At 35.2% G+C, this 18,651-nt stretch overlaps 1 protein-coding gene and 1 pseudogene across 2 annotated transcripts in view; both read right to left on the minus strand.

Annotated features, from left to right (window-relative positions):
* Window positions 1–18,651, minus strand: part of LOC150109924 (F-box/LRR-repeat protein 5-like) — a 335,771-nt gene that overhangs the window by 105,071 nt on the left and 212,049 nt on the right. For both annotated transcript variants that reach the window (XM_090397314.1, XM_090397315.1), the window contains one exon: window positions 18,446–18,528. In XM_090397314.1, the coding sequence (XP_090253440.1) occupies window positions 18,446–18,528 (83 nt within the window). The remainder of the gene's footprint in view (window positions 1–18,445; window positions 18,529–18,651) is intronic.
* LOC150109926 (U2 spliceosomal RNA) lies at window positions 5–177 on the minus strand (annotated as a pseudogene).

Here is an 18,651-nt window from a genome sequence, read left to right on the forward strand (position 1 = left end):
GTATGCCAGCTAAGTTGCCTAGTAAAACTAGGCAACTCATGGTGGCAAGGGTGCTGTAAGATCAAAGAACTTCAACATTTTCCGAAGTAAGTTTATCTTGAGACTCAGTGGGATCATATCAGATATTAAGCTGATAAGAACAGATACTGCATGATTTTAACCAAAAGGCTGAGATATGAAAAGTGTAGTACCTGTTTATGAAAATATGCACCCCTGCTACTTATAATAATCCTATCCCAATGGCCTTAACAGGCCTTTAAGGCCCACAACCTTCCAAGTATGAATGGATTTCGTAACCAAAGTACGAGGATAGGATGGTCACCCCTATGCCTCTAAGTATTCCTGGCTGTATCCCTGTGTGTTCACGGAGCCGGTTTGCCTGCTTGCGGGATGAAAAACCCGAGATAAACTGGCGGAAAAAACCGTGTTGTTCATGCCCAAGACTGGCTAACTTGGCTATGGCTGACTCAGATCCTTTAGCTCCTCACGTCGGCGACAGGAATCGAACCTAGGACACTCCTTCCCCAGGCATATGGTTGCAAAGCACAAAGCCACTAGGCTAACCATGCGTATCAAGGATGTAGGCTTAGCATGGCCTGTTTCAGCCTTAGAAGTCATCGTTGAATCGTTTAAGAGGATGTCCTGGATTTCTTTTTCCTAATGGCTTGTTTTGGTAATCTTTCTGTTTTCATTCTTTGAACGTGTTCCATCCATTTATGTTTATATTTTTTAATTTTTTCTATTACTGGTTCTTGCTTAATTCTTTCATAATATCTTCGTTTCTTTTGTGATCAAATAGGGTATACTTTGAAGTTTTTCTCATAAACTTCATTTCTGCTGTTGTTAATCTTTGTTTGTCTTTTTGTTTTATTGTCCAGATTTCGCTTCCATACATTAAGACCGGTAAGGCTAATGTATTGTATACTTTTAGCCTGGTTTGTTTTTGAACTAAGTTTGGTTTAAATATAGAGTTAATTACACCTGTTATTTTTACATATTTTGCAATTTTTACGTTTATATCTTTTTCATTTTCATATGTGATCATACATCCTAGGTAATTAAATGAATTCACCTGTTCTAAGATCTTGTTATCTATTACTATTTTTATTCTTGCTGGATCTTGTCCTTAGGCCATAGTTTTTGATTTTTCTGTTGATATTATCATACCATAATCTTTGGATATCTTATTTAGATTTAAAATAGCTTTCTGTAAGTTATCTTCAGAATTTGTAATTATTATTTGGTCATCTGCAAAGAGGAGAGTGTTTAAGTTAACTGTAGGTGAAAGTTTAATTCCTTGGTGTAAATATTCTCTCCATTTTATTATTATTTCATTTAAGTAGATATTAAAAAGAGTTGCTAAGAGGGGACATCCATGTCGGACCCCTTGGTTTATCTCTCTTGTATATGATAGCTCGTGATTTAATCTTATTTGTATTTGATTATTTTCATATATACTTGTGATAGCTTTTAGGATATTATTTGGTATTTGTCTTTCTTTTAATATGTTAAATAATATGTTTCTTTCAACTTTGTCAAATGCTTTTTCAAAGTCAATAAATGCAATATGTGTTTCTAAATTATATTCTCTTCTTTTCTCTACTAAATTTTAGGCAAAAGGCTGGGTCTATACATGATCGTCCTTTTCTAAATCTATTCTGTACCTCTAGAATAAAGTTTTTGGAATATTTCATTAGTTTGTTATTTAAGATTCTGCTATATATTTTGTAACAGGAATTTAGTATACTGATACCTCTATAGTTTTTAGGGTCATCTCTATTACCTTTCTTAAAGATAGGAATCACAATTGCTTTTTTCCATTCTATTGGGGAGATACCAGTTGAGTAAATTTTATTTAAAAATAATAAGAGTCTTTTATTGAATCTTGTTCCTGCGTATGTATATAGTTCTGAACCTAGCTTATCTTCTCCAGGTGATTTTCCGTTTCTTGTTTCTTTCAGGCTGATTTCTAATTCTTCTTCAGTTATTTCCTTTTCATTTTCGTTAATTGTTTGCCAGTTGTCTTTTTTAAAATATTTGTCTGTCCACAGTTCTGTGTAGTAATTTAGAAATTCTTCTCATTTTAATTCAGTGTTTAATTTTATGTTTTCTTTGGTATCTGCATTTTTAGGTGTTTCAAAATTTTATATACATTGGGTCTTATTTTATATAAATCATGTTCTAAATTAGAAACAAATTTATTCCATGATTCTCTATGTCTTTTTCTGACTTCTCTTTTAGCTATGGCTCTTATTCTTTTATATTCTATTTCATCTTCTAATCTTTTACTGCTTAACCATTTGTGATAGGCTTCTTTTTTCTTTTTAATTATTTCTTTGATTGTATCATCCCAGATCTTCAGTTTTTTTCTTTTATTGAATTTTTTGGTCTTTCCTAAGCTTTCATTTGCTGCTGCATTTAGTATCGTTTTTATATTAAGCCATTCTATTTCTATTTCTTCATTTTGTAAGAAATTTGTTATGAAAAAAAAAAAATCAATAAAAAGATCAACACTATGGACACTGGCAAGAACACATAAACCTTCAGCTGCATTCTTAATGGAGAACCTATAGAACAAGTAAAATATTTCAGGTATTTCTATATTTCTATATAGAAATATTGAAATAAAAATAAAAAACAGTTGCTCAAAGGCTGGAGATTACAGATATGAGAATTCTGAAAAAAATTAAGGGACATAAGGTGTGTAAATGTTGAAAAGATAATTGTTTTTTGAGTAATAATTGGTAGTATTGTTTGAATTTTGGTGTTGTGCTGTTTATTTTTGGTAATGTCTGTGTGATTTATTAATTCAAATTTCTTTATTTAAACAGAACACAATGGTAGTACTTGTGAGGTCAACCAGTGCGACTAGGTAAGCACTGCAAAAATCAGATAGCATTAATGACATAGGTTTAACAAAATGATTCGATATCATGAGTGTAATATGTATGCATTTATGGAGAGAATGAACAAGAGAAGAGAGAAAGTGTGGATTTGTGGGAAGTGATATATTATTAGAACACGAGTTCGTGAGATGGCATAAATGAAAGAAATGGAAATGAAACAAAAACTACTGAAACCGAGGGAGTGAAAGAACGCAAGAATGTAGAAGCAAAAGTTAGTGATAAGAGAATGAAAGGAAGTATAAATGACGAAACACAAATAAGGTGCAGCAGAATAAGAGACAGTGAGGGTATGGGAGTGACAGAGAGTGAAATTGCTGGAATGAAAGATTTGATGATATTAAACAGTCATTAAAAAATAGAAAATGAAATGAGGAATATGCAGAATAATATCAGATGCTTAGTGGAAACTAATGAAAATGAGCAAAAAGAATAGAATGAAAGAAAAAAGATAAAAGAGGCAGCGAGCAATTTCATGACAGCAGTGTATGGAAATTCCAGAGTTAGAGGATTAGTTAATGAGAGAATCCATAAGGTCTGCTATTCAGGAGGGAGAATGAGTGAGATAATCCAGGCATTGGACTTGAGGAAGAAATGAGCAAGAGAATTAGTGGTGGGTGTGAGGACAAATGATCTAAGTGAACATAAGGAGCATGTAAGGGTGGATATCAGGAGGTTATCGAGAACAGTAAAAGATAACAGTGTAGTAGGAGAGGTTGTCAGTGTGTTGCCAAAGTATGATAATGATGAGTTGAGATAGAGAGCAAGAATCATGTTCACTATTCAGAGCTCTGTGATGAGAAGCAAGCACAATTTGTGGATGTATAGCATGTGTTTGAGGGAAGAATGAAATTATACAAGTGTGACGGATTACATTTGAATGGCTTTGAAGTGAGTGCACTGGAGAAAGTGTTGCTAGATGGAAGTGCTGTGTGTGATACAAGCAAGAAACAGAGACAGGTAAGGTGAAAGATCACGAGAGTTGTATGGAAGAGACTGAAGTGCTTGGCAATGGAAACAGTAGTAGCATCAGAGATGAAGAAAGAATGGGAATGCAAGAGGAACAGGTAAATGTGGGGGGGGGGGCAGAGAGAGAGAGGATGTTGAAAGTAACAATCAAATTGTGTGTGTGTGTGTGGAGATGTAGTATATTGCAATGTAGTTGGAAAAGTTGAGACACTAATGGATACATGTGGTAACCAGTGATAAAGATGATTTGGCAAGGACAGGTGTGGTGAGGAAATCACAACAAACAAGTTTGGAAAGACTATAGATCTAAAAATGAACTGCTGTGTTTGTTTACAAATGCAAGCGGTATCAGAAATAAAGGAAATGAAACGGTTTCACTAATTGAGTTTATTCCCCCAAAATCATTGAATTAAGTGAAACATGGTTGAATGAAGATGATATCCTAATGGGAATAAAAATGGAAGGATAGAGTATTTTTTGCAAGGATAAAAAGGACAAGACGGGAGGAGAAGTGCTGCTCCTCCTCCTTTCTTGACCCAGAGGAAAACCATGATCCAGATGGATGGATGCAGTTAGAAGTGTCAATCCAGAAATATAAGATTGTTAATAATTAGTGGATTTTTATATAGAGAAGATTCATAGATATTATCATATTATTAATCCTACCATAGAGATGATCTTTGTTTCTAACAATTTTTTTTTTATTTCCGAGTGTACCTATATATTATTATATGCACAAGTGAACCCTTGTGCATATAATAATATGCACAAGTGAACCCTTGTGCATATTATTATATGCACAAGGGTTCACTCCAATTGGTGCAATGATCTTAACTCTTTCTTTCAGAATCCAAATAATCACTGACTCAAGACCAAATACAAAATAAACATATTTAATAAAACAAAAACAATATATATATATATACACTTCAAACAATATTACATAACTAACTACAAATTAATCTATTCTTCATTTTTACAGGATCCTTTCTCTCATCACTCGTGTAGCACACATTAATTCTTCCGAACTTAATTCTGTCTCTTTTCTTCAGTAGAAATAATAGTCAGATCCAGCATCCTTAATACAGAGGAAACTTCCTAATCAGAGTTTTCTCAAACATTCCTTTAGAACATAAAGAGCAAATTCTTCTTTTATTCACTAAATGCTTATTGACAGTCTTAACTCTTCCAATTAAAAAAAACTTACAGTTCTACGATTTCCTTTTCGGAATCTCCTATAAATCTTTCAATTAGTGTTTCCTCCAATATTCCGTTTAAAACGCATATAGCAATATTTTCTTTTATTTATCTACATACTAATTCCACTTTGAAACTTAATAGTTCCACGATTCCTTTTTCGGAATATACTATTAATTTTCTTCCGGCTGTCACATAAAAAAAAAAAAAAACTCAAGTTCCTCTGAATCTAAATGTCTGCCGGCCTGTGTTCTAAATCCTTCCGAACACCATCCTGTTTACTCTCTCATTGCTTCGATACCGAACTTGTCAGCTGTCAATCACACATCAAACTTCTCGGCGAGCATGTGCACTCCATGAAACTGGTAAGCAAGAAGTTAGCTATAATTAATGGCTGACACGTTGTCTCCGTTAGCGACAAGAGAGAATGTCTTCATAAAAAAACACAAAACTTAATTTTAAATTACAATAAAATTCTTGTAAGTAATACAAATATCAAATATAGTAAGTACATCAATTTTTTAACTTCTTTACATATCATATTTGACAAAACAATTTCAATAACGGGCACATCGCAAGTGCCAACAATGCATGTTATGAAACTAAAACTAATAAACATTTTAACATAAACAATTCGTAAAAATATTCAGAATTTTAATTATGATTATTTTTACATCATGATAATATTGGAGTGTCGACAATTGATAGAATATTTCTTTCTTTCTTAATCCTCATCTTCTACCCTTTACAGTGTCGAGATTTTTTTATTCTTACAACTGCAACTGTCTTGAGGATAAGGTGGTTGGCCCTATGCCTCCCAGTGTGTCCTATGTCTGTAGATGCTTGTGTTCTTGGGGCCAGTTTGCCTGTTCTAGGGGAAGAAAAACCAGAGTTTCCAGGTTAATCCCCCCCCCCTCCCTACCTCCATATGAGACCGGTTAACTCATCTTTCATCAAAAGAGACCAGGTAAAAGTTCCTCACATCACTGATGGGAATAATCGAATATTTGTAAAAATTCGATGCTGCCAAAATAAATTATCAAAAAACATCGACTTTTTACATTAGGAATTCACCTAAATTTTCTTGTAAAAATGTATATTTTAGTTCTCTATGTAAAGCCATCTGTATAAAAAACAAAATAAGCCCAAAGGGAATTAACTCACTCATTATTTAAGAAGGGATGTAGACGTATTGAAACCAAGAGCATTGTCTGCAATTCTGCATGTCTTTTGAAGATTCTTTGCAAGACCCGTCGCAGGTGACCTTCAAGGTCAATATTGAAAGGGCACGGCGCGAATCAAAAAGAAAGGCCCTTAGGCAAGATTAAGGCAATAAAGGGAGGAAGTAAGATTATCAGTGAATTTTTTAGAAACATTATACAGGGTTCTCCAAACTACTAGCAAGACTCGCACGGGGACACTAGGGGTCCCAAAAACTTAATCAAAGGTGCGGGGAATCTGGTGTATAAAATGGCCGGTTCAAAGAAGAGAAGGGCTTCCTTTTCTTCATCCTGAATGAACCATCCACGAGAGAGGACCTGAGGTGTAAGTTCCGGAGGGAAGAAGGGTGGAGAGATCCATCCACCGATGTCGTTCCAGTCACAGCTGAAGATATCCAGAGGCGATAGTTAAGGAGAGATCTTGCTGTAAAGGTCCTGTAGTCGAATAAGTACAGGACCTTTATGGCAAGATTTCTCCTTAACTATTGCCTCTGGATATCTTCGGCTGTGACCGGAACAAATCCTTTGCCGGGCAGTTCAAGATGCCGGAACGCCTACCCTATATCCCGCCTGTTCATCGGTGCCCGGTGTCGCTTCAAGGAGAATTTCAAAACACGAAACGAAGGAGAGAAATCCACTCATGCGCCGGAATAAGGAAAGAAGAATGGAAGATACATACAAGATAGGAAGAGACCCATGTGAGTCTACATATTCATTTATTGTTTATGAATTAAGAAAGAATTCCCCATCGCACAGTTAAATTGTCTAGTTTAAAGAGACAGTATTTAGAGCAAATGTGTGTAATCGCAAAATGAGTGAAGTATGAGCGCAGTTAATTTCCTTTGGAGAAAACGTTGAGCTGTTGAAAATTCTTTAATGAATTATAGGCGTACTTACAATTGAATTACACACGTAAGATAGGAAGAGACCCATGTGAGTCTATACATTCATTTATTGTTTGTGAATAAAGAGAGAATTCCCTATTGAACAGCTAAATTGACTAGTTTAAGGAGATAGTATTTAGAGTGTTAATATTTCTCATAAATGTGTGTAATCGTAAATGAGTGAAGCATGAGCGGAGTTAATTTCCCTTGGAGAAAAGATTGAGCTATTGAAATTTCTTTAATTGATTATATGTGTACTTATGATTGAATTTTGTGATAGAGTATGTTCCTGCTATCGTATCATTGGAATGTTTGAAACTCAATGAGGTGAACTGTATAAATATAATTGCCTAGATTATGATTAAGTGTTTGAAAGGAATGAGATTCTGAAAGATATATTTGTATACATGTATGTTGTATTTTGATTGATGCTAAATTAGGAATGTCAAGCGCAACTAACGATTTCATGTTATAGGTATAACTTCCTGATATTTGTATTATAAAGTATGCTTGTTGAAGGTCCAACTAAGTAAGTGCGAGAGAATTTAATAGAAACCAAGTTGAGTGATTGAGAAAGACTAAGAATTACCTTTCATAAATGAATCTTGTGATTTCAAGTGACATGTATAATTATTTGATCAGAAATTAAACTTGTTGTTATTGTTGATAAAAATAGTTGTTCGATTCAATCTTTTTGCAATGCACTGATCAAAAAAACACTATTTCGGACCTGATAGAGGAACCCCAATGATTATTAGTGATTTATTAGTAAATTTTGCCATGACTGCAAACCTTGGCTAAAATAGGACATAAGTGATTAATTGATCTACTAGGGTATAAAAACTTTCTTTTACCTGTAAGGGGAATTTCAGAGGCGCAGTCTTCAATCAAATAAATATCTTGAGATCCCAGGCAAGAAAAATGATACTTAAGGTAGAACAATAAGTTAAAGAAACATAAGCTAAGATATAAGATATATTATATACTGAGAGAAGAGTCCTCCCATATTATTAACAATGGCTAAGATATACAGAGAACAAAGTACTACCATATTATTACATATCCACTATTCATGCAGCTTTCTGACCAAAGGGCTTCATCTAACAACTGAGCTAAGGAGGCTCTGATAAAAAAAATCTGGAGAAAAATTGCTGACAGGTCCTTAGTAATAATGGAAACCTAATCACATAGTACTATTACAGTATTTACACATCCCCAAAAGGTGCATATCAAAAATCTGATTATGATGTTCCTTAGAGATATAAAAATGAATTTCACACTGGAAATTCATTTTTATTTCACAGTGGAAATTCATTTTTATTTCACAGTGGAAATTCATATATTTCATTTATTTCAAATTGTGACATTGGATCCTTAGCAATAATTTATTACTGAAAGCAAGGTAGAATTATTTTAATGCTATTTTCCAAACCTTGCAGTGAAATCAATTTGTTAAATATTTATGAAAAAGAATGATGGTTTGAAATAACATTTATTGAAATAACTCTTTTAAGGTTATACAGTGATCAGCATTTATATTTCTGAATTTAGGGACACAAAACACATGTTGAAATGATTATTTTATTATTTATTATTAACAAAATAACAATTTGACGTTTCGACCCCTGAGGGTCTCTCCTTCTGATTGAGGTCATCATCAGAAGGATACATGTGTATAGGGAACCAAGCTACATGCTCTTGCACTCTGTACTGGTAAATTAAATCTACACTGTTAATTAATCTTTTTCTTAGCCTGACCTCTAGCGATAATAAAATAAAATAAAAGTTGAAAAAAAAAAATTATATATATATATATACATGTTACGGTTAAAGTGAATAATTTATGAGAATTAATCACTTTAACCAGTTAAAGTGAATAATTCCTAGAGAAGTCTGGTAAATGTAATAAAAACATGTTTATACTTTTATATATAGGTTTTCATTCTCAATAGAAATTATAACAGCTTAGGTTAGGTTAGTTTATAATGAAAAAAGTAAGGAAAGTACTTCTTTTGCACTCAATGAAATCAGAAATCATTATAAACTAACCTAACCTAATCTTTATCAGTTGAAAATCATTATAAACTAACCTAACCTTTATCCGTTGGAAATCATTATAAACTAACCTAACCTTTATTGGTTAAGTTAGTTTATAATGAAAAAAAGTAAGGAAAGTACTTCTTTTGCACTTAGAAGCTAATATTTCAAATCATGATAGTGAGATCTAAAATTATGATATGTGATCTTAACAACAATGCTTACATTCATTCATTTCTAAAGTCACATTATATATATCAAATAATGCATAATTTTAATTAAATAATATACTGTGGGACATCTATAACTAATATTATTATTTATGTATTTCTATATTATTTTCTTTCGAATTCTGAAACTGATATTTAAAATATTACAAATCTATATATCAGGAGTGAATATTCTGGATGTGCCAGGTGTGCAGTATACACCCATGAAATAGCAATGTCATGAATATTATACTTTTGCATTTATTCCTGTTAAAGACTCCCTAATTGTTTCCTGGCTTCATGTGATTCCTAAAATTAAACACAATATACTAATAATTAATGAAGAGGACACTTTTAAACACATAAACAGTGCATCACATTTCTTTTAATAGCCCAGGTGTGTGGTCACAAATACAGATACCTTTGAGCCCTTTAAACAGATGAACAGATGGTGTAGCATGTCAAATTCTTAGCGTTACAGTGGTTTTTAAATGGCCCGGAAAGAGAGGCAGGGTGTACCTAGACAATAGTACCCAGAAGTCATCAGTGTCTGTGATTAGTTACTGAGTGAAGCAATCAATTGAATGTTATCATTTGCCATCAGTTGCTGTTTACTCTGATTTACGTGTGTAAATTGACATATAAGACACCGACATATACAAGTTATTAATCAAAAAATCAAATCAGCACCTTTTATTCCCATATAGAAAGTAGATGAGGTCGTTTTAGCCATATCTAACTTTTATTACATATTTATAATTTCTATAAATAATTTATAACTTTTTTTTGCCCATACTGACAATGGGAAATAGTGTTGATGATGAACTGAATGTCTTGTTTTCTGCCAGAGCTTTCGCATATTGTATGATTATAGTTAAATGAGGTTGGAACCTGCGTATAATAAGTAAGTAAAAAGAGTTATTTCAATTTTTCTTTGATTCAATCCAGAAAAATAATAATTTCTCAAATTATTACTTTTTCCAATTTCTGTGCGTATTATATGGCTGTATTTAAAAATCATATCAACTTCAAATTATGCATGTCTCACTTTAGAATTTGCCAATGATAATCTAATCTCACACCATAAACGGTGTGTGTGAATGAATGATATAATCACGTAATCACAAGAAAGATATTTATTTAACCAAATATTTCGGTCTGGAAATAGCAGACCATCGTCGGTGGTATTACAAGAACAGTTTAAAAAAAATATACAAGCTAGAATACTAACAATAGATCGTTGAAATTAGAACATGTCGCGTGATGTTATATCACTAAGTATGAAACGAAATATTTTGAAGTAGAAACATGATTGAATTTGCTATAAAAAAAAAAAAAAAAAAAAAAAAAAAAAAATTAATGAGTAATCTTGATTTTTTTTTTTTTTTTTTTTTTTTTTTTTTTTTTTTTATAGCAAATTCAATCATGTTTCTACTTCAAAATATTTCGTTTCATACTTAGTGATATAACATCACGCGACATGTTCTAATTTCAACGATCTATTGTTAGTATTCTAGCTTGTATATTTTTTTTAAACTGTTCTTGTAATACCACCGACGATGGTCTGCTATTTCCAGACCGAAATATTTGGTTAAATAAATATCTTTCTTGTGATTACGTGATTATATCATTCAGTCTTATGTCGCAAGTATCCTTAAAACAACAAATTCTTATCCTTCACGGGGAAAATGCTACCAAAATAATAGGTGTGTGTGAATCATAGCTGTTGTTCATTTGACCTTTGTGCTTTCCATATTTAAAATTATATTAATTAATAAATTAAAGTATCCAAAGTTATCCTACAATTAATTGCATTGGACCAATTAAGATGAGCGCTGATGAGTTATGCACTCTTAAAACTTTCACACATCAATAAAAATGCAATCACATGTTGCATATGTCACGTAACAGCACACTCAGCCTAAATGGGCATGCAATGCCAATGATATATATATATATATATATATATATATATATATTCATGCTTTTTATATACTGACTGAGATCTGAGAATTAGAATAAATAATGAAATTTATTAAAATACACAACATGTTTCATCAGGGTGGCCGAATTCTTCAGGCGTGATAGAACATAGAAAGCCAATAAAAACACTGTAATGAAACATTGAGTCACTCTAAAACCATAAATTATAAAAATATAAAATCAACTATAAACTACAGTTATTTTGAACTGGAGCTACAGTTCGTGTTAAAGTTCTATTGTTAGAAACCTGTGCACGTGTAATTTCACAAGTGTGCCAATATCTGACAGCAGAGCTAAAAGTCAGGCAAATTATAGCTGAGGTTACTGTTTATATGAGGAGGGGTCCATGACAATCTCTTTAGACTCGATTATGCAGCGTTCTACCTCATGTGGCATATGTGCAGGTTTGAAGTTGTTGTCCAGTTTATCTCATGTTGGCGGCCTTCATTATTTGTGTTAACTGAAAACAGGACATGGCCTGAGAGGGCACTAGCTCTAGTTCTTTTGTAAGCGATGTCTCTTTGGTGTTCCTCGAGACATAGGAGGATGGACTTTTCCGTTTATCCATAGTATGATTTCCCGCAGTCATGTGTGATTTTGTACACACCAGGGAATTGTAGATGGTTGTGAGCTTGTTTGTGATTGCTTAAACTTGATCTTAGTTTGGGAAGAGTGGAGAAGCACGTTTTTATGTTAAACTTTCTTAAAATTCTACTCAGTTTCTTGGAGAGCATGCTGATGTATGACAAGGAGATATAGCCTTTGGGTCGTCCTGTATTTCTACGTTGTTTATTGATAATTTTTGAAGAGTAGCCATTGTTCCTGAAGGTCCTTTTAAGATGTTGTAGCTCGTTTTTTTTTAGTTCCTCTTCATCTGACAGTACAGATCTAGCACAATGCGCTAGAGTTGAGATGATACCAATCTTCTGGGCCAGATAGTAATGTGAGGATGCATGCAGGTATCTGTCGGTGTGTGTATGTTTTCTAAAGATGGAGATTTTTATGGACTCAGGAGTTTTAGTAAGTTTAACGTCCAGGAAACAAAGCATTTTCTTCCATCTCCATGGTTAATTTGATGTCTTGATGGAAGTTGTTTAAGTGAATGAGAAAAGTGTGAAGATTCTCAATACCGTGTTCCTAGATGAGGAATATGTCATCCACATATCTAAGCCAAATTATTGGCTTAAAAGTAGAAGAGGAGATTGCCTTTTGTTCAAAGTCTTCAAAAAAGATATTCGCTAGTATTGGAGAGAGGGGGGTGGCCATTGCTAATATGTGGATGACATATTCCTCATCTGGGAACACGGTATTGAGAATCTTCACACTTTTCTCATTCACTTAAACAACTTCCATCAAGACATCAAATTAATCATGGAGATGGAAGAAAATGGATCTCTATGTTTCCTGGACGTTAAACTTAGTAAAACTCCCGAGTCTATAAAAATCTCCATCTTTAGAAAACATACACACACAGACAGTATCTGCATGTGTCCGCACATCACTATCCGGCACAGAAGATGGGTATCATCCCAACTCTAGCGTTTCATGCTAGATCTGTACTGTCAGGTGAAGAGGAACTAAAAAATGAGCTACAACATCTTAAAAGGACTTTCAAAAACAATGGCTACTCTTCAAAAAGTATCAATAAACAACCATACCACTGTCAACAAAACAACGTAGTAATGCTGGATGTCCATCAACAAAACAACATAGAAATACAGGATGACCCCAAAGGCTATATCTCCTTGCCATACATCAGCATGCTCTCCAAGAAACTGAGTAGAAATTTAAGAAAGTTTAACATAAAAAATTGCTTCTCTGCTCTTCCCAAACTAAGATCAAGTTCAAGCAATCACAAACACAACACAGAAATACAGGACGACCCCAAAGGCTATATCTCCTTGCCATACATCAGCATGCTCTCCAAGAAACTGAGTAGAAATTTAAGAAAGTTTAACATAAAAAATTGCTTCTCTGCTCTTCCCAAACTAAGATCAAGTTTAAGTAATCACAAACAAGCTCACAACCATCTACAATTCATCACAACCATCTACAGGAGAGTGCCAGGGGAACGGTCGTATTTTCAGGGAGCTCCCGAAAGCTAAGTACAATTTTGAATGGAAATTAGAATAAATGTTAAAAATCATAACTTAATATTGTCTAAATTTGGTAGCTTGTTGTGTCTGTGTGATTTTGGTGTAAATTCCGTAAATTAATTTAGTCTTTAACGATACGTTTCATATATTTGAATATGGCGCCAATGCGACGTAAGATAATGGCGTCCAAAAATACGACGCCATTGTTCAAAAACTGTAGTGTGAGAGAGTTTGTCCGGTGTGATGTGTGTGGAATGTATGCATTCCCGAATGAGTCTGGAGTATGGGTTGAAAGTGATAGTGGTGGGAGAATGTGTAGAAAGTGTATGCAAAGTGAGGAGTCGAAGTATGTGTCAGGTTGTGAGACAGTTATGGTCGAAGAAAGCCAGAATGCGAGTGAAAATAGTGGCTCGATAGGGAATTGCGGTGTACAAGATGGCAATGTGAGCGGTGATCTAAGAAAGATTGAGAGCAATTATACAGAAAGAGAAAATGGTTTGAATGATAAAAAAAATGAGGAATTATTTGTAGGAAGTGAGATCGCTAGGCTGCGCGCAGTGATACAAGATGCGCAGCGGCAATTAGAGCACCTGCAAAACTCTTTCCAGAGTGATTCGGCTAACGGAAATAAACAGCGTGCGCGAGTTTCCGAAATGAAGGAGAGAGTATTGTATGGTGACTCGTTATTAAGAGGAGTAATAGATGGGAGTGTAACTAAATCGTACTTGCCGGGTGCGAAATTTAAGGATGTAAGTGGGAGCATTAGAGTGCAAAAACAGAGGGTGAAAGAAATAACAATTGTGGCTGGTACGAATGAATTGAAAGGTGATAATTTTTTTATGAGAGAGGACTTGAAAGTATTGTTAAAGGTAGCGAAAGAAAAGAGTGACAGAGTTAGGATGGTGAGTCTGTTACCGCGGTATGACAGAGAGGAGTTTAGAAGGAGGGCCATAATCGCGAATGATATTATGCGCAGGTTATGCGGACGGTGTGGTGTGGAATTTGTGGATGTGTGGAATGAGTTTGATGGGCGAAAGGACTTATACAAGATGGATGGACTGCATTTGAATGGACTTGGTGTGCGGAGACTGGAAAAAGTGTTGCTGAATGAAGTGAAAATGGATGTGCAGAACCAGGGAAACTAGAACTACCAAGGAGGGGGGAAAGTGGATATCCAGACATCAGTGAGATAGTTGAGTGTAAAAATGTATATAATGTACCTGAGCCAGCAATAAGGACAAAAAATGGGAATGGGATATTTAGAATAACGCATCAAGATAGGGGTGGGACAAAGGGAACACTGCAATTCATGTATACTAATGCCAGGAGTATTAGGAACAAGAAGGAAGAATTTTTGGCCTTGATTGGCTCTTCCTGGCCACAGGTTATTGGCATTAGTGAAACATGGCTGACAGAAGATGATATAGTTAGTGGGATAGAATGTGTAGGTTATAGTATGTTTAGGAGGGACAGAGAGAATAAAATTGGGGGAGGGGTGTTATTGATGATAGCTGATGAACTGCAGCCAAGGAGAATTGAAGTATTGCAGGATAGTGAAAGGAGCTCATTTGAGGCTATTTGGTGTGAGATTGATACTGGCAGAATAAAATATACAGTTGGGTGCTGCTATAGACCAGGTGATGGAATAGATGGTGGAGATGGTATGCATAAACAAATTGATGAAATGAGTGGAAGGAGGGTAATTATTATGGGGGATTTCAACTATGGTAACATTGATTGGAAGGAGGAGAGGACACATGTGAGGAAGGAAATGGATTTTATTCAATTATTAAGGGATAACTATCTGAAGCAGCATGTAATTGAAAATACTAGGGGTGTGAGAGTGCTTGACCTGGTAATAGTATCTGAGAATTTGACTGTAGTGAATATGACCATGTTGCCACCTATTGGTGAGAGTGATCATAAGGTCTTGACCTGGGAGGTGGCTAAAGGTGTGAAATTTGTGATTAAGACAGGGCATATGTGGAATTACCGTGTTGGCAAGTATGACAAGCTTAGGAGATTGCTTGGATCAGTGCCATGGCATGTACAACTGCAAGGGCTGGACGTCGATAGAGCATGGGAAGTGATCAAAGAGCATTTACAAGAGGTTATGGCTGATTGTATACCTAGGGTCCGAATAGTAAAACAAGTAGGAGTAAAATGGATGAATAACACCATTAAGCTTGAGCTGCAAAAAAAGAAACAACTGTGGAGGAAATTTAAAGAAAGGGGGTGACTGCAGGCACACGAATGGTATAAAGTGCAGGTCAGAAGGGTAACGAGTGTGGTAAAAACAGCAAAAGCCGATTATGAAAGGAAACTAGCTATGCAAGCACAAGAGAATCCGAAACAGTTCTTTCAATATGCTGCAAGCAAGAAAAAAAACTGTACATGGCAAAATGATTTTAAGGAATGACGATGGTAAAGAGGTCACCGAACCAGTCGATATAGTGGAGTTACTGAGCGCGCACTTTGCAAAAGTATATCATCCAGGTGGTGACGTTGAAAAAATGAAGGAACCATTAGTTTATATGGGAATTGTGATGAATGAAGTGGAGGTGAATAGTCTATTACAGAACCTTAATGTGAATACATCTGTGGGATTGGATGGTATACCAGCACGGGTCTTGCATGAAGCGGCTAATGAATTATCAGTGCCCTTGACCATGTTGTTTAATCTGAGTCTCAGGTCTGGCTTAGTCCCGAAGGCGTGGAAAGAGGGGAAAATAGTTCCACTGCATAAAGGAGGATCCAAGACTATGGTTGCAAATTACCGACCGATCAGCATATCAGGAGTCGTTGTCAAGGTCTTGGAGAAAGTAGTCAAGGGAAAAATACAGGAATGGATTGATAAAAATGAGATACTGTACAGAGGACAGCATGGCTTTGTGAAGGGTAGATCATGCCTCAGTAACTTGCTCAAGTTTTATAACAGGGTGACGGCTGAACTGGATAAGGGAAATGGGTTTACAGTGATACTGCTGGACCTGGCAAAGGCGTTTGACAGGATACCACATGGAATTCTAATCCGTAAACTACAACATATGGGAATGGATATAGGGTTGGTGAGATGGATAGCTGGGTGGTTGATGGAGAGATATCAAAGAGTAGTTTATTCATGAGTAGAGTCCAAAAAACGGCCTGTGATTAGTGGTGTGCCACAGGGTTCTGTTCTTGGACCACTGCTGTTTAATCTGTTCATTAACAATATAGGGAATGGTCTAAGTGGGACAGTTCATTTGTTCGCTGATGATGCAAAGTTGGGTAGGGCGATAGTGAATGCAGAAGATGTCAAAGTCTTGCAAGATGACTTAGATAGATTGGAGTTCTGGACTAAGGAGAATGGATGTCAATTTAATGTGACAAAATGTAAGGTTATGCATTTCGGAGTGAAAAGATTAGCAGCAGTATACCACATTGGTGGAACTGTACTCCAAGAGATTGATGAGGCCAGGGACTTGGGAGTGTTGGTGGATAGGGAGATGAAGTTTAGGGGGCACATTGCGAAAGTAGCTAAATCAGCTCATCAACTCACTTGGTTGTTGAAAAATACCTTGACGAGCAGAGAAAAACAAGTTATTGTACCTCTGTACCGAGCCCTGATAAGACCTCATCTCGACTACTGTGCCCAGATTTGGTCACCTCGGTTCCTTCTTGATGGGGAGGAGGTTGAGAGGATCCAGAGGCGAGTGACTAAGATGATAGCAGGTCTATGGAATGCACCATATGAGAACAGGTTGAAGATTTGTGGGTTGCAGAAACTAGTTGATAGGCGAAAAAGGGGAGATATGATTGAGACATTCAAATTGCTAAAAGGATTCTATAGGATTAACTCAGATGATATTTTTGAGATCAGGACTGGTGGTGGGAGAACTAGGGGACACCCATGGAAGCTGGGCAAGAGCGTGGTTAGCAGGGGTGTTAGAGCTGGGTTCTTTACTTTTAGAGTGGTAAATGAGTGGAATAAGCTGCCAGAGTCTGTTGTGGGTGCTATGACAGTGAGCGAGTTCAAGGCAAGGTATGATAGATACTGTGAGAATGTTGAACAGCTGTGTGAACATGATGTTTAGGGCCTCCCTCGATGAGTCTAAGGACTCCTGGAGTAGCCCGTGGTAATAATAATTCCCAGGTGTGTACAAAATCACATGTGACTGCAGGAAATCATACTATGGATAAATGGAAAAGTCCATCCTCCTACGTCTCGAGGAACACCAAAGAGACATCGCTTACAAAAGAACTAGAGCTAGTGCCCTCTCAAGCCATGTCCTGTTTTCGGTTAACACAAATAATGAAGGCCGCCAACATGAGATAAACTGGACAAAAACTTCAAACCTGCACATATGCTACATGAGGTAGAACGCTGCATAATCTAGTCTAAAGAGATTGTCATGGACCCCTCCTCATATAAACAGTAACCTCAGCTATAATTTGCCTGACTTTTAGCTCTGCTGTCAGATATTGGCACACTCGTGAAATTACATGCGCACAAGTTTCTAACAATAGAACTTTAACCCGAAATGTAGCTCCAGTTCAAAATAACTGTAGTTTATAGTTGATTTTATATTTTTATAATTTATGGTTTTAGAGTGACTCGATGTTTCATTAAAGTGTTTTTTATTGGCTTTCTATGTTCTATCACGCCTGAAGAATTCGGCCACCCTGATGAAACATGTTGCTTATTTTAATAAATTTCATTATTTATTCTAATTCTCGGATCTCAGTCAGTATATAAAAAGCATGAACATATCCCAATTCAGAGTCAACACTACAAGTCATCATATATATATATATATCATTCAGAAGAAATTCAGCTTTTGCTTCAGCTTAAAAATGCAACAGATTTATATTTATAAAACAAAAATAGAATAAAATATAGAATATAAATATAGAACATAAAACAACACACATAAATTCTGGTGTAAACATATTCAAACTACTACTTACCCTTTAAAAGCTGCATCGTTTATGTTAGTATAGGATATATCCAAGTACACAACATTTGGACAGAGCAAAAGGAAAGAATGTAACTGAAATTAATAATAAAAAAGGTAACAGGAAATGTACATCCTCGATTATTTAAAAACAGAAGCAATTTTTTAATCCTTATGTTTACATTTAAACATTTGAAAATGATATGTATCCATTCAAGT

Source organism: Typopeltis vanoorti, chromosome 1 (assembly GCF_054136105.1).
Source record: "Typopeltis vanoorti isolate ZY-2024b chromosome 1, IOZ_Tvanoo_1.0, whole genome shotgun sequence".
NCBI lineage: Eukaryota > Metazoa > Arthropoda > Arachnida > Uropygi > Thelyphonidae > Typopeltis > Typopeltis vanoorti.